The 19142-nt window shown below is 35.0% G+C and overlaps 1 protein-coding gene across 19 annotated transcripts in view; it reads right to left on the bottom strand.

Moving 5' to 3' along the window:
* PPFIA2 (PTPRF interacting protein alpha 2) overlaps positions 1-19142 on the bottom strand; it is a 480968-nt gene that overhangs the window by 14515 nt on the left and 447311 nt on the right. For 11 of the 19 annotated variants that reach the window (XM_058741898.1, XM_058741906.1, XM_058741902.1 and 8 more), the window contains 5 exons: positions 17306-17506; positions 9324-9386; positions 7738-7767; positions 5954-6147; positions 1401-1498 (listed from right to left, as the gene is read on the bottom strand). In XM_058741898.1, the coding sequence (XP_058597881.1) occupies positions 1401-1498; positions 5954-6147; positions 7738-7767; positions 9324-9386; positions 17306-17506 (586 nt within the window). The other 8 variants (XM_058741900.1, XM_058741901.1, XM_058741909.1 and 5 more) reach the window with 3 other exon arrangements.

The following is a 19142-nucleotide window of genomic DNA, read 5'->3' as shown; positions in this document are numbered from 1 at the left end:
AATTTTGATAATGGAAAAACACTTTCTTGCTCCTAAGTAATGAGTCAAATGAACTGTTACAAGAAATCCATTGTGTGTCTATCTAGTCTCCAATGAACCATATATAGAAAAATATATCAACCAATCACCTTTGCGTGCATTGAAGCCCATTGTACTAGAATTAATGTGCTGTCCAAAAACTGCCAAAGATAAAAGTAATTTCTGACATTGTTTATCACAAATGAAAATGATAGAAGTCTAAGGTAATCTTAAAGAATAAAACAATGCTAAGCTTAAGGGGAAGGGTAACATAACATGGGGTACATACTATTTTCATATCTAAATTGGGCCCCAGAGGAAGTGAAGATGAAAACAGAGACTCATGGCTAACTGTAAACAATTAATGTTTAAACCCCTATTCAATCTGATGAAATGCTTCCACATGTCAACTCCTGGTAACAGTAAATGGTAATACAACTGATGGTTTATTTTGCTTGTATCCATAATTTCCCACAAAAACTTTTGGTTATGTTTCCCTTAATGAGAATTTTTTCCTTTAAAAAATATAAATGGACATAAGTGGACTGATGATTTTCACCAAAAAAGACCCATAGATACTTATACCCAACAATTATATTTTCTTTCATCAACAATAATAAAAGTAATGTGGTCTCTAATAAGTATAGGATCTAACGTGTTGTTCTTTTAAACAATTCTTTCCTCTGTATATTAAGGTATTTCTCAACATTTAGAGGATTAATTATTAATATGGTGGTGTTCTAATCTTTAATAGGGAATACCTTTTCTTATTCAAGTCAAACATTTTTGTACACATAATAGTTGCAGCAATTAGGGATGCTTCTAACCATTTATTTGACTTAATAATTATAGCTAAAATTATCAATGGACTAGTTTCATTTATAGGTGGGAATCTCTATTGTAACTTCTATATAAAATCCCTACATAATATCTCTGTAACTATTGTACAAAAATAACATTTCTAAGCACTGCAATAAAATTCAAACGATACACACCAAAGATGAACTACTATAAATAAATTATATACCATGTTTCTCTGAATCATATGAGAATGTTCTATTAAAAGTTTGACAAAAATATCTGCATGGAGGCATCTTTAGGACAAACAGAATGTATAATTAATAGGTTCAGAGGAATAAATGCCAATTTAAAAAATCAAGAATATGTCTTAGATGGGATATTCACCTTATAAAGTGATGATACCCTTTCAATGTTTCAATCACAAAAGTAATGAAAAAGAAATAATGATGACACTATTCCAGCCAAATACTTATGCTACTTAGTGACCACTGTTAACATATAAAGCATTTTAGGTTCATAAAAGTGAAAGCTATCCCCTCTCCCCCCAAAAAGGTATTTGCTATGAAAGAAAGACATATTACCCTTTATTTCATGTTGGCTTGCTTCTCGTCTTCTTTCTAGTTCTTTTCTGTCATAATTTAACCTCTTTAAACACATAATTCCATATTGTAAACTTGTTCTGTTATTTTTTTTAAAAAAAGAAGAGAAAACAAATTGAATTTACTCAGCAGATAATGCATGTTCTTTGATTAAGCATAGTTAACATTTTGCACTACTTCTCAGGGCAACAGAATAATAAATTACGTTTGTAATTAAATCCTTTAGTACTGGAGGGAAATAAACTGCAGTTATTCTAAGCACACAGTGTTTCTGAAGAGTAAAAATATTAATTTCAAAATAAGAAAACCACCCTCCTTAAAATGATTATGGATTATGTTGTTCATCCATATGTCTTTGTCTTCCATCAGGCCGTCTTGACATTATTTGCTGACAAATGAACATTTCACTCATTTGGAAAAAAATTAAAGTCGCTAATATGAAAATAGGAAGTAATTTATGAGAAATGAATACTTTCTTCTTAAGCTGCTGAGAAAAATAATATAAAAACATGAATAAGTTAAAATAAGATAGAGAACCACATACCAAAATGAATAGCCACCACCTCTCAGTGATACAGAAGTATGTGAAAGAAATAGGTCACCAGACATGAAACTCCCTGTGGAAAGGATATCGTGGAAGAACAGAAAACTGACTGTCCTTAAACGATCGTGTGGGAGAGAAAGAGTCAATAAAGAAAATGGAGGGGGGCCTGGGTGGCTTGGTCGGTTAAGCGTCCGACTTCGGCTCAGGTCATGATCTCCCGGTCCGTGAGTTCGAGCCCCGCGTCGGGCTCTGTGCTGACAGCTCAGAGCCTGGAGCCTGTTTCGGATTCTGTGTCTCCCTCTCTCTCTGACCCTCCCCCGTTCATGCTCTGTCTCTCTCTGTCTCAAAAATAAATAAACATTAAAAAAAAAATTAAAAAAAAAAAAAGAAAAAAGAAAATGGAGCACCATGAACACAGGGTTGCCAATGAAATTTTAAATGTGTGGTGATAGTGAGACATACTGTACAGTGTTGGGAATCCATGATAGGAAGTAAGGAGGAATATGGGGACATATATACGGGGTAACATAATGGGGTAACATTAAGGAAAGCTTGCATTCAGCGAAAGCGCGGAACACATGCAGGTGATTGAGAAGCACTGAATGGTTTCACAGGGAAAGAGATGATCATAATAACATTTGCTATCAGGTTAGTCTTCCTTAGACCAAAATGATCATTTCAGTTTAAGAAGGCTAACCTGGTAGCAAAATCAGAGAGAGAGAAAATAGGTAAACCTAGGAACAGGGCAACCAATTAAGGGGTCAATGCTGTGAAAATAAAGGGCAGAAAAAGGACAACTGCCATGAACATATGAAACAAATCCAGAAACTAGAGATGTTCAGAGAGAAGAAAGGGGAAGACATGGTGATATTAGATATAAAGGATGTGACAGAGTGCAATAGGAAAAGAAAACTATCTAGGCTTATTAGTGATTTCTGGTTTAGAAATACACACAAATTTAGACATACACACTGGCCAGGTAATGCTGAAGCACTGTATGCATTTCTAAGCCTTTCATTTTAATAAGGACAATGTTGAGTTAAAATATTTCAGAATCGGAGGAAACTGGAAAAAAATTCCAAGTGTTATGGGCTGAATTATGTTCCCCCAAATTCAAATGTCCAAGCCTTAATCCCCAGTATTTCAAACGTGAACATATTTGAAGATAGTGTTTTTAAAAAGGTAATTAAGTTAAAATAAAGCCCATAGGGTGGGTATTATTCCAGTCTCACTGGTGCGTGTTTTCACAAGAAGAGGAAAGTTGGACATGCAGAGAAATCAGGGGTGAACACACAGAGGAAACACCATGTTAAGGATGCAACAAGAAGGCAGCCATTTGCAAGCCAAGAAGAAACCAATTGTGCTGACGCCTTCATCTTGGATCTCTAGATTCCAGAACTGTGAGAAAATACATTTCTGTGGTTTACGCTACCCAGTCTGTGGTATTTTGTTATGGTAGCCCCAGCAAACTAATTCAGTGGAAAAACAGAAAATACTAATGTAATAACAGTCATAGACATTAGGCAGCTTGAGGTTAAACCAATGGCTTTTGGCTAATTTCTGCCAAGTTTTTATAGGTAATATAAAACGGTACCAGAAAGATGATACATATTATTATTACTTTAGCATCTGTGAGATGAAAAACTGGGCCATAAAGACAGCGGGATGCACTGTGTAGTCAGTACTACCTGCTTTAAGTCTGAATTAGGCATGGTGCAGAGATGAAGCTTGTATATTTCCCAGAACAAAAAGAACCCGGCTGTTTCAGTAATTTTTATTAAAAGAAAAAAACTTGGGGCGCCGGAGTGGCTCAGTTGGTTAAGTGTCCGACTTTGACTCACTCACGATCTCACAGTTTGAGCTGGAGCCCCACACTGGGCTCTCTACTGTCAATGCAGAGAAACTTCCAAGCTCTGTCTCCCTCTCTCTGCCCCTCTCCCACTTGCATTCGTTGTGTGCTTTCTCTCTCTCTCAAAAATAAATACACATTAAAAAAATTTGACCATTGTAATAATCATTTTTACCATAATGTAAAAAAATTAAAAGTCAATCTAGTGGGATGCCTGGGTGGCTCAGTCAGTTAAGCATCTGACTTTTGATTTCGGCTCAGACAGTGATCTCACAGTTCCTGAGTTTGAGCCCTGCATGAGGTTCTGTGCTGACAGTGTGGAGCCTGCTTGGGATTCTCTCTCCCTCTCTCTCTGCCTCTCCTCCCCAACTCAAAATAAATAAATAAGCTTAAAAAACCCCCATAGATTTAAAAAAAGTCAATCTAGTGAAGAATGGAAAATAGGCACAAATATGCCATCAAAGATTTTAGTATTCAAATATCTAATACAACCACACAAAATTTGAGGGCCTAAATGTTCAGTGACAAGGAACTCAGTACCTAACAATGTGTATACTATATGGCAAATGAGAGTTATACAGAGCTCTCTTTTGGACAGAAATCATTCACCCTACTACCTACACATCTGAACTAGAAAAGTACATGTTCAACAGAGCAAATATTATTCTTCCAGCATGTAATAATATCAAAACATGGGAAAACATATAAAATCTACCCTTATTCAAGCTAAATGTCTTCAATTTTTTCAACTTTTCCACCAGGATTTTACCAATCAGTAACAATTTAATGCCCATAAATTAATAGTTTCTTGTTGTCATTTCACCACGTGGTAGACTTTTATTGTATCTGCCAAAAACCACAATCTAAATATGCCCTGTGAATCCGTTAAACAAAACTGAGATTTTAGTGCCATCTATACATTGTATCTTTTTTCACTTGCTCTACTTTTAAATCATGGATTCCCCATCTAGCATTTTAATGGTATTTAAATTTATACCATATTTATCTCTACTAAATTTAACCCAACAGTATCAACAACTGTGTTAAGATTCAAAACATCTCCATAAGTTTAATCAAAGAGGTCCGATTGTTATCTCTTTATCCTATCTTTATGTCATCAACATATCTGATATTTATAACTTTTTTATTTCAGTCACTAATTAAATGTTGGATAGGATGTAATCAAATAGGGTTTTATAAGCCAAATAACCTAGATTTATATGTATTAATTTACCATCATAATAATCTGTATATGAAACCATAAAACAAACTCTTAACTACAGAGAACAAACTGAAGATTGCTGGAAGGGAGTTGGGTAGGGATGGGCTATATGGGAGATGGACATTAAGGAGGGTACTTGTGATGAGCACTGGGTGTTATACGTAAGTGATGAATCACTACATTCTACTCCTGAAACTAATATTACACTGTATGTTAACTAACTGGAATTTAAATAAAAACTTGAAACAAAAAAGAATCATAATCCAGCTGACAATTTTTCACATAACCTACAAAGATATCAGCATGACATTTATGACATGATATTATAACAAGCTTCTTTTTACCCCCCTAGATGGTAAACTACCTGAAAAGAGAGGTTGCATTTTATTCATCTGTGTGCTTATAGCTGTCTCACAATCCATTCAGTATTTTTTTCTGAGAATTAATACACAAAGAAGCAAAAATATATTAAAAGCTTCTTATGAGAACAAAAGAATTTGTCTTCAGAGAATTCCTTCTCAAATTTTTTCTAGTATATCTAAATTATATAATTGGTAACCACATATATTAATAGAGTTGCAACTGACTTAATTTTAAAATTCTTATTAAATAATTTTCTGATATAAAACATACATAGATACAAATCACAAACATGGAATTTCTTAAAGAAAAAAAAGATTTATGTTGAATGAGAATTGTGTATATGTGCAGTTCCATAAACTTTGGGCTCATAGTACGTACACAGCTCTACATTAGATAGTCCCTGCAATTTGCTGCATGAAAATATTTTGCCAAGTATATGTACACAGATGTCTTGAATAGCACACATTCTCTATTTCCTAGACATCTCTTTTTGTTTTAGTAAGGTATACATTATTTGTTTCATTTTAATTACTGTTTGAAAAAAAAAAAAAACCTACCGATGGAAACTATCCACCATTTTTAAATGGACACGGAGATCTTTTTTTGTTAGGTGATCTAACATTCTTGCATCTACCAAGCATTCCATAAAATAACTTCTGTATTGAGGTAACCCCAGGCTGGGAAGCCATTCGTTTCCAATCCACTCGTGGTTCATATCTCCATATGCCAGAGTCTGTAGAAAAACCGGACACTAGAATTGTTTTATAGCAGTCAAGTTTCTTAGCCAAAAAAATGAGATGGTAATAGGAGGATACTGTATATTATTATAACTGACATTTAATTACTATGATATATAGGACAAAAGCAAAAATAATACTTAGACTCTAAGTATTTGATTTAATTTGGTATCAAATGGAACTCTGGGTACATGTATCATGGTACCCACCTCTAGAAAATAACTGTGTTCACTTTATATTCTCAAAAGAAATTACATTCTATACAAACATGCATTTTTAAAGTAAAAAATCGAATTAAGGGTATAATATAAATGCTTAGCTTAAAAATTCTTTGTATAGATAGGTTTATTTAATTTATTTTTATCTGTCAGCTAATACTCCACCATTTCCTTCTCTTCGAGGATACTACTACCATTGTTATGGTATAATGGCAAATCTCAATGTGAAAATAGAAACTTCGGTAAACAAATAAAGAAAGGAGCAACAAGGCTAGAGAGACAGAATGCTGAAGCTTTGTGTGGACCATGTTGTTATCTGGTGAAGCATGCAGCCAGTATTCCAGAAAGATCATTGGAAAGAATCAGTCTCTTTTTAGAAATCAATCAGTATAGGTTCTGTATTTTAGAAGCAGGATATGATAAAAAAATAAAGACAAATAATCTAATTCTTTAATATAACAAGATGAACAAAGTCATCTAACCAAACATTGCTCATAACAGCCAAAATAAAAACTAAAGTCAACCACCCTCTCTAAACCTATTTTTAAAAAGGACTACTACTATCTATTAATTTTACTATGTCTTTGATTCAGTTTTTTATGGTACAACAAATTCACAATTGCGATCATAACATGTATTTCTACTGAAAATCTTAGGTGCTCCCTTTCTTTTGTGTATTCTTGAAAATGATGAAATTCGAAGCAAAATCAAAACCAAATACCACCCTAATTTACGGAATGTTTAAACACAGGTCCTAGCAATCAATACTGCCAAAATTTTCCTTCCAGCCAGAGATCTGAATCACATGCGCTATTCCACGCATTAATTCTTTTCAGTTGTGCGTCACGTGGAAATGCTGACAAATGTTCAGCTCCCTTGCAAACGTACAGACTTGTTCAAAGTCCATATGCTTGCGTCATAGCGCCGTCTCAATTAACGGACGTCAGTTCTGACTTGCAGTCACAATGCTGACACATCTTCCTCCGACCCCAGTCCTCCCACACTTTCCGTTATACTTTAAAGCAGATGTTTAATAATGTATTTTTTTAATGCCTCCCCCCCTTTTATATATCCAACTTGAATGACTCCTGATTAAATATATTCAGGGGCGATTTTAGAGACATTTAAATTATAGTTCATTCTTTGGAAAAGAGAGAGATAATTTCCCTTTCCGAAAGAGGCCACATATGAAATGATAATAATTTTCTTTGCAAAATATGGTGATTTTAAGAAGACATATATAGTATTACGCATAATAAATTCAAATATACCTATTAGCCTAATCCTAAGCTAAGTGAAGGTTTATAATATTAGGACATACTACAGTTTCTTACTTTATATCCTCATAGCGTACTAAATGGTATTTAAAGCATTTGAATTTCCTACCTGGGCCCAGCTTCCTTCCTCAGATTCTTTCTGTGTTAGCAGCAGAAAATGATTAATAAAGCAGATAAATATAAATTAATCTCAAATGAAGACAGTAAAATTTATCTAGCAGAAGCAAACTTGTTATTGAAAATGTTAATTATGACATAAATAGATAAATACATGGATCCTTATTCAAATCCACAGCAATCAGTTTAGCAGTTCAAGGGCAACTACAAGGACAACTACATGGTTTCTAGTTAATTCCAGTTAAATATACACACATATGACATATGGGGTTTTCACGATACATTTGATCTGGTCATTCCAAAACTTTTCATTCTTAAAAGTGTGTAGCTTTCCAAATGTAATGAGCTATAATAAAAATTTCTGATTATATGTATACAAATATACAATACACATATATGCATATATACATACACATATACACACATACATTTAAAATAAAGAAATCTTACATAAAGTAAATTCATGTGCAAAAAAGTAACATTTTCCCTCTAACAAAGCTTTGTGGTAATCCAGTAGATTTCAGCAACAGTCAACAACAAACAAAATTAAACAACAATAAAACCAAACACAACAAATTGAACTAGAAATGTAATTAGGAAACATTGGCATTTTTACCCTTCATAAAGTAGATAGTTGATTTTTTGAATATGGATAAAACCAAAAGGACATTAAATTAAAAGAAGCTGCTAAGAATAAAATATATGACATACTTAACTTTGTTACTTTAAATGAAAAATGACTACATATAACAGTATAGTGTTAAAAGCTGACAATTAATCAAAGTCACAAAAAAACCTTTTCAAGCCTGTATTTGAAAATCAAATGAACAGAACATTTTGGGGGGGGGGGTTGGTTTAAGCTCTGTATTGGTAAAGTACAAGAAATTAAATTATTCCATTAAAAATGAGTATTCAGGGGCACCTGGGTGGCTCAGTCAGGTAAGCATCCAACTCTTGATTTTGGCTCACGGTTTGTGAGATTAAGCCCTGTGTCTGGCTCTGTGCTGACAGTGCAGAGCCTGCTTGGGGTTTTCTCTTTCCCTGTCTCTCTGTGGCTCCCTCACTCACACTCTTTTAATTGGGTAGGGTAACATGTACTACCTGTGAATATGCCCAATACTAAGTGATATCTGTTACTAAAAAATTCCCAATGTCCCAAAATGGATAAAAAAGTGTTTTTAAATTCTTGGGGTGCCTGGGTGGCTCAGCTGGTTGAGTGACCGACTTCGGCTCAGGTCATGATCTCACGGTCGGTGAGTTCGAGCCCCGCCGTCGTCGGGCTCTGTACTGACAGACTGACAGGCTCAGAGCCTGGAGCCTGCTTTAGATTCCTTGTCTCCTTTCTCTGCCCCTCCCCCACTCACACTCTGTCTCTCTCTCAAAAATAAACATTAAAGTTCTTTTTTTTTTTTTAATATCCAAGTGCAGTAAAATAAAACCTTCATGAAAATGTTGGTTTTCATGCATATCACTATGTCAACATACCCATTACTCTGATCTGTCACAAACAAGATAGTTTTTCACCCAAACAGCAGCAAAATAACGTTTCTTCATGTTCAACAAAGGCGTAAGACTAACCGTTTTCGCTGGAGCGGCAAGATTTTCCATTTCTTCATGGGTCACCCAAACGTTGCCTGAAGGCTAGTGAGGCGGTTCAGGGGAAGCGGCGGGGTCCACAGGAGGGAAGCAGTGGTAAAGAAGAAAGGCAGCAGGACTGTAAGTTAACAGCAACACGACATGCTCTTGCCTCTATGGCATGCACAGGAGAGACAGCATTGCTGGTTTGCTCAGAGCTCCCTTTTTCTTCTACTTAAAAAAGATTAGATAGAAAGAGGCATGCTGTGAAGCTCATGTGGGATAGATTTAAGATGATACTCTTGCAATTATTAATCGGGAAAAAGGCTAAATCACAATTTGCATTGCAAAGGTATGTAGCTATTGGATCCATTTTTTTTTTTTTTTCAATCATGAAGAACTGATTACATTTGATCTGTGGAGGAACGTATTTGTTTTTTCTTCAGAAAACAAAGGCACAGGTACTTTGCTGTGTGATTACCAATATTTCATTCACAAAGGTTTGATTCTTCAATGTCCTTGAAAAAAGAAAATTTGTTGTCAATACAAAGCTGAAAGCACTATCATCACGTGTCTGGAAAGTAATATCAGCTTTTCCTAAATGATTTCTTCCTTTTACAATTCAGTAGGTATGTTGTGTTCTTATATTCTTATAGAAAAAAAGAAGTGAAATGCTATTTTTAATTTAATAAAGGGTATTTTTTCAACCTTGCTAAATATTGTTAGAAATTAAAAAAGCTAGGCTTCCTAATTTCTCAGCAGTGTGCTATACGATTACAGAGAAGAACATGATATATATATATATATGTATATATATATGTATACATATATATGTACGTATATATATATATATATATATATATAAATTCCCTCCAGCAGGCACTATTCTTTTATAAAGTCTCATTTGCTTTCTAAATAAGATAACCCATGATACTTGTTCTAGACACTGAATGATGTACAATTTCTAAACTAAAGTCCAGTCAGTAAGATACAGATCAGACATTTTGTTGACGATAATGGCCCCTGGGAACCACTTCCTATTAAATTCCACTATTTCACTGGGAAATCCTTATGAACATAGCAAGCTTCTGCAAATATGTCCATCCTATAGTTACAATGGAATTAATATTCTATGCATTGCTTACTACTTGTTTTGGAAGGGGTCTAGAATCTGAAGTAGCTAAGTTGATGCACCAACATGAGCCTCCACCATAAATCACTCTGGCCTCTTCTACCAACGCATATAGCATACATGTTAATTTTCCTTCTCTTACAAATTATGTAATTCAGTATAATTTGAAAAATAATTACATATAAACTAAATTGATGAGTATAAATCAATAAAAGAGAAATTTCATTAGAGAATTATATATATGAGTAATGAGTAATATAGAATGAGCATTTATATATATAGTTGAGTAACAAAGGGGAGTTAAGTAGTGCCCCACATTGGGTGTAGAGCTTAAAAAAATCCCAGAGGATAGTCATCATATGTGCAAAATTTGTATGGTAAAAAAAATTCTCACTTTCCTACCGTTTTGGAATTTAGAGTATATCTGAATTTTTCCCCTATAAGATAAAACTATGCACACCTATAAACTGTATTTAGAATACAGAGGTCAGCCATGTTACTAAGAGCCCCTCCCCTCTACTCCTAGCTTTTGGGAATGGTGCTCATTATAAACAAAGAGGCACATGAGTGTATGAATCATTAAATCACTTGGAATAAATAGCTTTTATTAACTTTGTGTGTGAGGAGTGTACTATACTAAAAACTCATGTGTCATGCTCATGTGTCACATGCCCTTTATACCCAGTGACCACAGTGCTTTGCCTGAGTGGCTGTGCTGTTTGTTCAAAATGAGCTATTTTAAATGAATTTCCTCTCAGGTACTCACCACCTGAGCCACCTTAAGCCAGTCTCCTTTTACAATGATTTCTGTAGCTTCTATCTTAACTGTGAATCCAAATAATTAAGAGCTTCCTCCTTCTACAAGAAACTTGACCAGTATTATACTGGAATTCATACCTGTATAATCTCTTTCACGGTTTATCTTAAAGTGTATATTTACCAGTTTATCATCATATTGTGGAATAGGCAAGATGCTGGAAGTCATTGGTTTTATCTTTAGCTTTACATGCAAAGTAAGTATATATGCAGGGCAATCTTCTAAAGTATGGTTGGCAACCTTTCCTAAGTTGTATGTTAGTCGTTCTCCTTTGATCTTCAAGTTTTACTTGTGAGGCGCACTGCCTGCTCCAGAATCTGGTGAAGGAACTCACAAAATAGCTTCTGCACAACCCAAACATTTAGACATTAGTGTAGGTTTCAACAAGTCGATTTTACAAGCAAGCCCATGCACAGAGGGCCAAGTATTCAGATTCCTTTCTCTTCAGCACCAGTTAAAGGTATGAAGCTTTCACCTGGGTGAGTCATAAAGTGGTGCTTCGGAGCAGAAGCATTTCAGTGAAGAGTGCCTCTTAGATAAGAGCTGGAGTGGGAGACTTTGAGCAGCCAAAGGACAGAGGATACTGTGTCGGGGGCCAAAGACAAAGAGTGCGAAAAAATAGCTTGGAAAAGCAGAAAGGACACGGATCATGTAATTTGGGTGTGGTTCTCTGTAGACCGTTGAGAATTACTCATTCCTTGGCAGTCCATGCTGTAGCCCCTAATATCTTAGCTGGAGAATGCAAATCTGTAGTCATTTGTGCGTGCGTGTGTGTGTGTGTGTGTGTGTGTGTGGTTCATAGTCTGCATCTAAAAGGTGATTTCTAAAATTTCAACTATCTGAAAATTTACTAAATTATAATCAAGAGGCTTGAGGTCTACTATGCCACTTTTTAATAACTACCCTAGGACTTTCCCTAACCTCTCTAAATTTTAGATTCAACATCTGGTAGGTGGGCTAAAAATATACTTCATCCTAGAAAAACAATATTGAAAAGTTTAAGCTATGATATTGCAAATTCTGATACAGGCCTGAGACTAGGATGAGGCGGATGGGATGCCAAGGGAACTCCATTCAAGGATGCTCTCACTTTCCTGGCAGTGCAAATGCAAGGTCAATACCCGACAGTGCGTGCCTCCCTCAGTTTTGTGTTTGACATGCCTCGATTGCCTCATCTTTGTCCAACTAGAGTAGAATATGGATATAGTATTATCAAATGAGAATTGGGAGGAAAATTCCTAAAGGATGTTCGGTATTAAAGCACTTACCTAATTAAATCATTCAGGAGAGATTTACGACATGAAAATAAATATTAAAATGAGTTTAAAGGATAAATCATGAAAATTAATTGTGGGAAAATAATTAATTCTCTTGGCGTCAGAAATATAAAATAAGTAAAGCAGTCAGACCTCAGAATGATCCTAAACCTTACCTGCCTGGTAGTAACTTCTGTTACTTCCTAGGTCATTTTGCAGTATTTTTCTACTTTATAATTGAGTTACAAAGTAAATAAGCCTGAAATTTACTTTTTACAACCAAAATGGCCTAGATTCACATGTCTCCCTTATCTGAATTTATGTTTCTCAGTATGAGAAGATAAATACTTCTCATTATAATAAGACTAGTATTGGCACAATGATCCCTCACTTTATTATGAGGTTACTAATAAAGAAAGGAGGAACCAAAGCAGGCTGGAAGAATGCTGTAAAAGAGAAGAAAACAGAGTGCAGGACAGAGTGTGTACTTATTATTAGCAGCATAAACTCGGGTAAACCACACAGCAGTGTGACCTTAGACAAGTCACTTAACCTCTCTGTATACCAGTTCTTCCCATCTATAAAACAGATGTGATAATAGTACTTATCTCATAGGGTTGGGCTTATATGAGTTATTACATGTAAACAGCATGTGACACTTAGACATCCAATGATGTCGGATATTACCACAATTTCTTTACAAGTTTACTCCAGTTTCATTAGGAATTTTGTTAAGCAATCTCCACTCAAGTAAGTCTTTCATTTTATAAATGCTGTTTCTCCTGTACCTTATACCGACTGATTCCTATTTTATGCCTTACATTCCTGCTCAAATTTGCTGAATTCTATGTTCCCAAACCTATTTATTTCTACTGCACTATTTTTTAATTAGGCAATTGAAATATATACTACATAAAACAAAAATGAATTTGGCTCCTGTATGAACACTAAGTTGAATTATTTGGAAAGACCAGTATAGGCAAACCTTAACACATTGCTATCAATGAGATACAACTTAATCAGTCTGGGGGAAAAAACTGTACATGTTCAGGAGAATCTTGCACTCCAACAGAGCTTTTTAAGTATCTTAAAGTTATCACATTAAAAAGACACTCAAACTAGAAAAATTGAAGATGTTTTATAGATGAAGTTATAAAAGAAAGATAATGTCGAACTCCAGGCACTGGAATTGTACTCAAAGAAAAGTCCTAAGTGTTTCATCTAAATTTGCAAGTGCCTGAATATTTACATATTTTTATCAAAGATAAAATATTTAAAGCATGTACTTATTCTTTATGACATCCCCCTATAACCAAATATTTCATTGGACTGATATCTCCATCCCTATTCTATGAGGTAAGAGACCTTCCATTGTAACAGCAGCTCAGAAGAAGAAACAGAAAGCTGGAAGATTACGGTTGGCCCAAGAAAATAATAAATGTGAACATTAGATTTTCCTTTTGGTGGTTCAGCCCATTTCATGTAGACAAGAAAGGAGGCAGAATTAGAATTTCTTTTTGGGTAGAAAATTAAAAAAAAAACCCAAGTGAAGTGATTTGTCTTTTTCTCTTGAGAATTTGAGGAAATAAGCAAGATACACCTGCCTGAGGAACTCAAACCCAAACCTAAACACACAGAAACACCTGTATGACCTGAACTAGTCACAGTGTTCTGGGAAACATAATACCATTTCCTTAAAAAAAAAAAAAAAAAAAAGACAACCTGCTTTTTTATGTTTTTAAAATGTGAATCCTAATATATAATTTTATGTGATGACGTTAGTCTTCACTTTATATGGTGTATTCATTAATAACAATTTATAATCATCTTTTTTGCAAAGCAAATAGTATTTAAAATATATTAGAAAATGAATAAATACTTCCATGTAGGTGGAGTAAAAGGAAGAAAACCTACTCAGTAGATCATTTTTAAGACAAATAGATACAACTTATCTTTTATGTAATTTGTATTAATATTTGGTAAAGGGCATATATATTCTCTCTGAATAAAGAATTTTTACACATTAATAAAAAGAGGTATAGTCCTAGAATTCTTTAGAAAAATTGAAGAGATTACTAACAGGTAATTCATTTAAATACCTCAATAAGCATATGAAAAAATTTTAACTGTAGTAGCATTTTTAAAAATATAAATTTAAGCAGCATGATAATGCTGATGAAAGGATGAAGAAAAGGCTACCCAATATAATTTAACAATTAAGATTGAAAAGTAATAAGAATATAAAAACCCTATATACAAATATTGCTATGGAAGTAATCAGTTTATGCAACAATATAACTTCATGTGTATCCACTACGGTATTGTGAATAACAATGAAAATTGTCAAATAGGCAAGATGTCCAACATTAGGGATTTGGTTAAATACGTTATGGTATTTCCATGAAGCAGTTATTCAGCAATTAAACATGATATTACAATTGCATATTTAATAAAGTGAGGAAAATGGTCATGCTATATTATGAAGTTTTAAAAAGAAAAATATAAAATATGATATGAAATAATTCATTTTTATAAACAGATGAAGAAAACAGACTGAACTGAAAGTTAATCTGTCCAAAAGTGAATATTGGAAAAAAATAATTTTTAATAATTAATAATATATTACCTGTCTTTGAAATGTTAAATCCTCTTTGAAGCCTTATTAGGCCAGAAATGGTTTCCCCTTCTTTGGAATTCCACAACTCTTTGCTTCTACCTAACACTGAGGAATTAAACGATATCATCTCCTACTTAATCTAGTGGTGAACAAGGCTCACCTTCTTTACCATAGTTATCCTTTCTGAAGTCAGGATATTTTATATCCTCTGTAATAGTTGGTAGAGTGACTTACTTATACAATCACCACTTTTAGGATGAATTTTACTGACCACTCTCTACAATTTGCCAGGCACTGAATTAAGACTTGGGGACTATGGAAAACTGATAATATCTCTGGTTGGCTTAGAACAGGATAAATTAAGAAGAGAAAATTATAAAATGGTTTTTGTAAGCATAGAGAGTAGTAATTCGGGAAGGGAAGCAAACCAGAGTTTGGCGCCTGGTGAAAGATTTCTCAAGGAAAAACATTCAAGATTCATTCAATGAGGGATGAGTTGGGGAAGGACAGTGATCCTGGAGTGGGGAAAATGTTTCAGTCACAGCACAGAGCAACTACAAAAGCTCATAATTACCCAAGAGCATAAAAGTTTAGCAAAGTGAAATTAGTTCTGTGTCGTTGGGGTCCTGACCTGAGGAGGTGAAGTTGAGGCTAGATCGTGAAGAGTCTCATAAATTCTCTTCACATTTGACTGTCCTTTAAACAACTGAATATGCTTTTACTTTTAATAGTCTGTGATTTAAATTTCTTAAGTTCACTTAGACATTTTTAGAAAAACAGTGCTCAATTATTCTATTTTCCAGTAAGAAATAAATGGATTAGGATGCTAAATAAAAATATAAAGCATATGCTACTTTTCATCTTGAAATTGGGACTTCAAATGTTCTTAATGTTGCATTTTTAGCAATTATGCATGCATTTGCTCTTAGGAAAAGAGTGCTGATATAAGCCAGTTGTGATGCTTCTCTGTCATTTGGAAATTATGCAGGAAACTCTATCAGATCTGAATTCAGCTTACAATACCTATTTTAATGGCCTACTCAGCTTTTATTTTAAACATATCCTGTGTTATTTTTTAGCTTGAGTAGTATTTTAGCTATAGTATACAACATTATTTACATTTAAAAATAATGTTATACATAAGAGTTCGTTAAATTATAGATTTTTTTCTACATCTTATTTAGAAAGAAGTTAAAAGAGAATTATACAAGAAAGATAAAGCCTTTTTAAAGTTGACCTGGTATTTCTGGCATTAGAATCTGGAATACTGGGAAGGAATGTAAAGATAGATACAATAAACATGAAGCTAGTTCTTTAAAGCTGTTTAAGACCACACGGAAAAAGTAAACTCAAGTTAGTTTTGTTCCTGACAATTGCAGTAAAGTAATACCACTTTTCTATCTCTTACCTGCTACTCAAATTTCCCTCATTCTTCCATATTTTATTATTCTGCATTAAGAATAATAAATTTCCCAATTTCTCTGAGATCAGAGAAATTCAGTTAACATCAGAAATCGTATCCTTTACCAGCAAAAGACATAATTCAGAAATGGACTAAAGAAAGAATGAATATTATGTGAGTTGTTCTTACTATATGAATTTGTCATTTGGCATGCATTTTTTAGACATTTTGTTCTTTCCTAACATTAGGATAGGAACAAAATTACAGAAGAATAGGGATTTATAAATGAGAAACAAATAGAATTTGAAGGAAGGTATTCCACTTGGTATCTATAAAATATCAAATATGTGCATACTTTCATAATTATGGAAACTGCTTAAGCTAAGCACTGTATCTTCCAAAAGCACTAACGCCAACAACTCATCTTCTGAGATACTGGATGTTGCCTTTTTTTAAAAAGGGGAACATCCTAAAAAAGAGTAAAATTGGGGTCTTCTTGGCTGGGAGAAAAACCTAGACTTCCGTTAGAGACTAGCTCAAAAGCCTATCTTGGTTTCAGCCTTCAAGTCTGATAGGAATCACAGCTCCTCACTTGAAAACCTATTAAAAGTAGCAGCAAGGTTAATGAAGAGCAAGTGAAATCTCTTCAGAATAATTCATGCTGACATTGAAATGTGTGCTGCCACAGTCTCGCTCTGTGGACTTAGAGAGGCTGCTACTTGCCCAGCACTGGGAGAGGGAAGGAGCTCAGCTTGACTCACAGTTCGGGATGTCGGAGGAGCTGAAGGACTCGTTAGGGAAACCATCTCCTGGATTGCTAATCGCAGCTTTAAGCGATGCAGGGGATTGCTGATTCCAATTTCTCTCTGGATCTCAGTGTCTGATAAAGCAGACATGATGGCACCACTTTTCACGTTGGCTCGGCAGGCTGCTACATACCAAGCAGGCATTCCCAACCAGAGCTGTTGGATAGGGAACAAATACATACACAGGTTATACCAATAGTTACACAGTTTAGTGTCTCATGTGCCAGGCATTTTCCTAAGTACCTTACATGTGTGAACTGTTTTGTTGCCCACACCCCAAAAGATAGATGCTATTATTATTTCCCCCAGATGACACAGAGCCACAGAGGCATTAAGCAATTTCTTTAAAAATATCAGCTAGGCAGTGATGGAAAGGAAGATTTGAAATCGAGTCTCCAGGGTGTCCAATTTAACAACTAATTTATATTATTAGGCTAAACATAATAGGTGCACATCACCAAATCCAGCCCTGCACCGCCCCCCCCCCCCCCCCCCCCCCGCCGTGGGTTTAAGGGCAAGAACAGCCACAAGCCGCATTTGGTGAAGACTCAATCGACGTTTGTTTAATGCGTGGTTTCAATTTATAATTCTCCTTCGGAATTCTGAGTGCAAAGAAATCCAGCTGCCCTGGAAAGAGACTGAAGCCTGTATTGCATGTAGCTAGACCCCTTTCTCGTGTGATAGTTGTGTGAACTTAATTTGATGTCCTGCACGAACAAAGTTTTGGAGAACAAAATGATGTGCTAAAGGAAGAGGCTAAGGCTATAAACATCTGGAAAACTTTAGGCAAAGAGAGTAACTAAATGAATAATGCATTAGAAATTAGGGATTCCAATTTTTCAACTTTGTTAAGATGCTCTTGAAAGACAATCGAATCAGTAGTGCAAGGAGCACAGCACAGTGTCTGCACACACCTTAAGCACTGGGTGAATGCCAACTCACATGGATTGTGTTGCAGCATTTGAATTACACACACTTAAAAATGGAATATTCTCTCCATTCTCCCTCCCCACCATCACTAGATAGGAGTAAGAAGCAAGGCACATGCGAGTAAGCAGTTTAAATCTTGGTCTTTAAGTGTCCAAAATATTGATTTTTTTGGACTATTTTATTTGTTGACGTGAATAGACTGAGCAAAAGGGAGAGAACATGAGTAAGAAGAGTGACAGTAAGAGAAAGAAGAAAAGGTATAAACCAGCAAAAGTCAACGCCAAGAGCTCTGGACTAGAAGGCTGGGCTCTAATTCCTTCAGTGTCACTGGTGAGTCCTGTAACTTCTCTAAGCCTCAGTTTTACTTTCCTCATTTGTAAAACAAAGAAATTCAGCTTTATTATTTCCAGGGCATTTTGGTAGGCAGCTTCTAAGAGGATCTTTGGGATTTCCTCTTCCTGATATTGCTTTTTCTTTTTAAGATTTAAAAAAAAAATGTTTATTTTTATTTTGAGAGAGAGAGAGAGAGAGAGAGGGAGAGAGAGAGAGAATGAGAGCACATCAGTGGGGGGAGGGGAAGAGAGAGAGGTAGAGAGAGAATCCCAAGCAGACTCTGCACTGTCAGCACAGAGCCCCACACGGGACTTGATCCCATGAACCGTGAGATCATGACCTGAGCCGAAATCAAGAGTCGGACGCTTAACCAACTAAGCCACCCGGGGGCCCCTCCTGACATTTCTGCCTTTGTGTAATTCTCTGCTCTTCAGTTTGGGCTGAAATCAGTGACTTATATCTAATGGATTATGAAAATGACAGCATGCCACTTTCCAGATTAGGTTACAAAGGGACTCTGGCTTCACTC

This window comes from Neofelis nebulosa, chromosome 8, assembly GCF_028018385.1.
Source record: "Neofelis nebulosa isolate mNeoNeb1 chromosome 8, mNeoNeb1.pri, whole genome shotgun sequence".
Classification (NCBI taxonomy): domain Eukaryota; kingdom Metazoa; phylum Chordata; class Mammalia; order Carnivora; family Felidae; genus Neofelis; species Neofelis nebulosa.
This window is presented reverse-complemented; position numbering and strand designations above follow the sequence as displayed.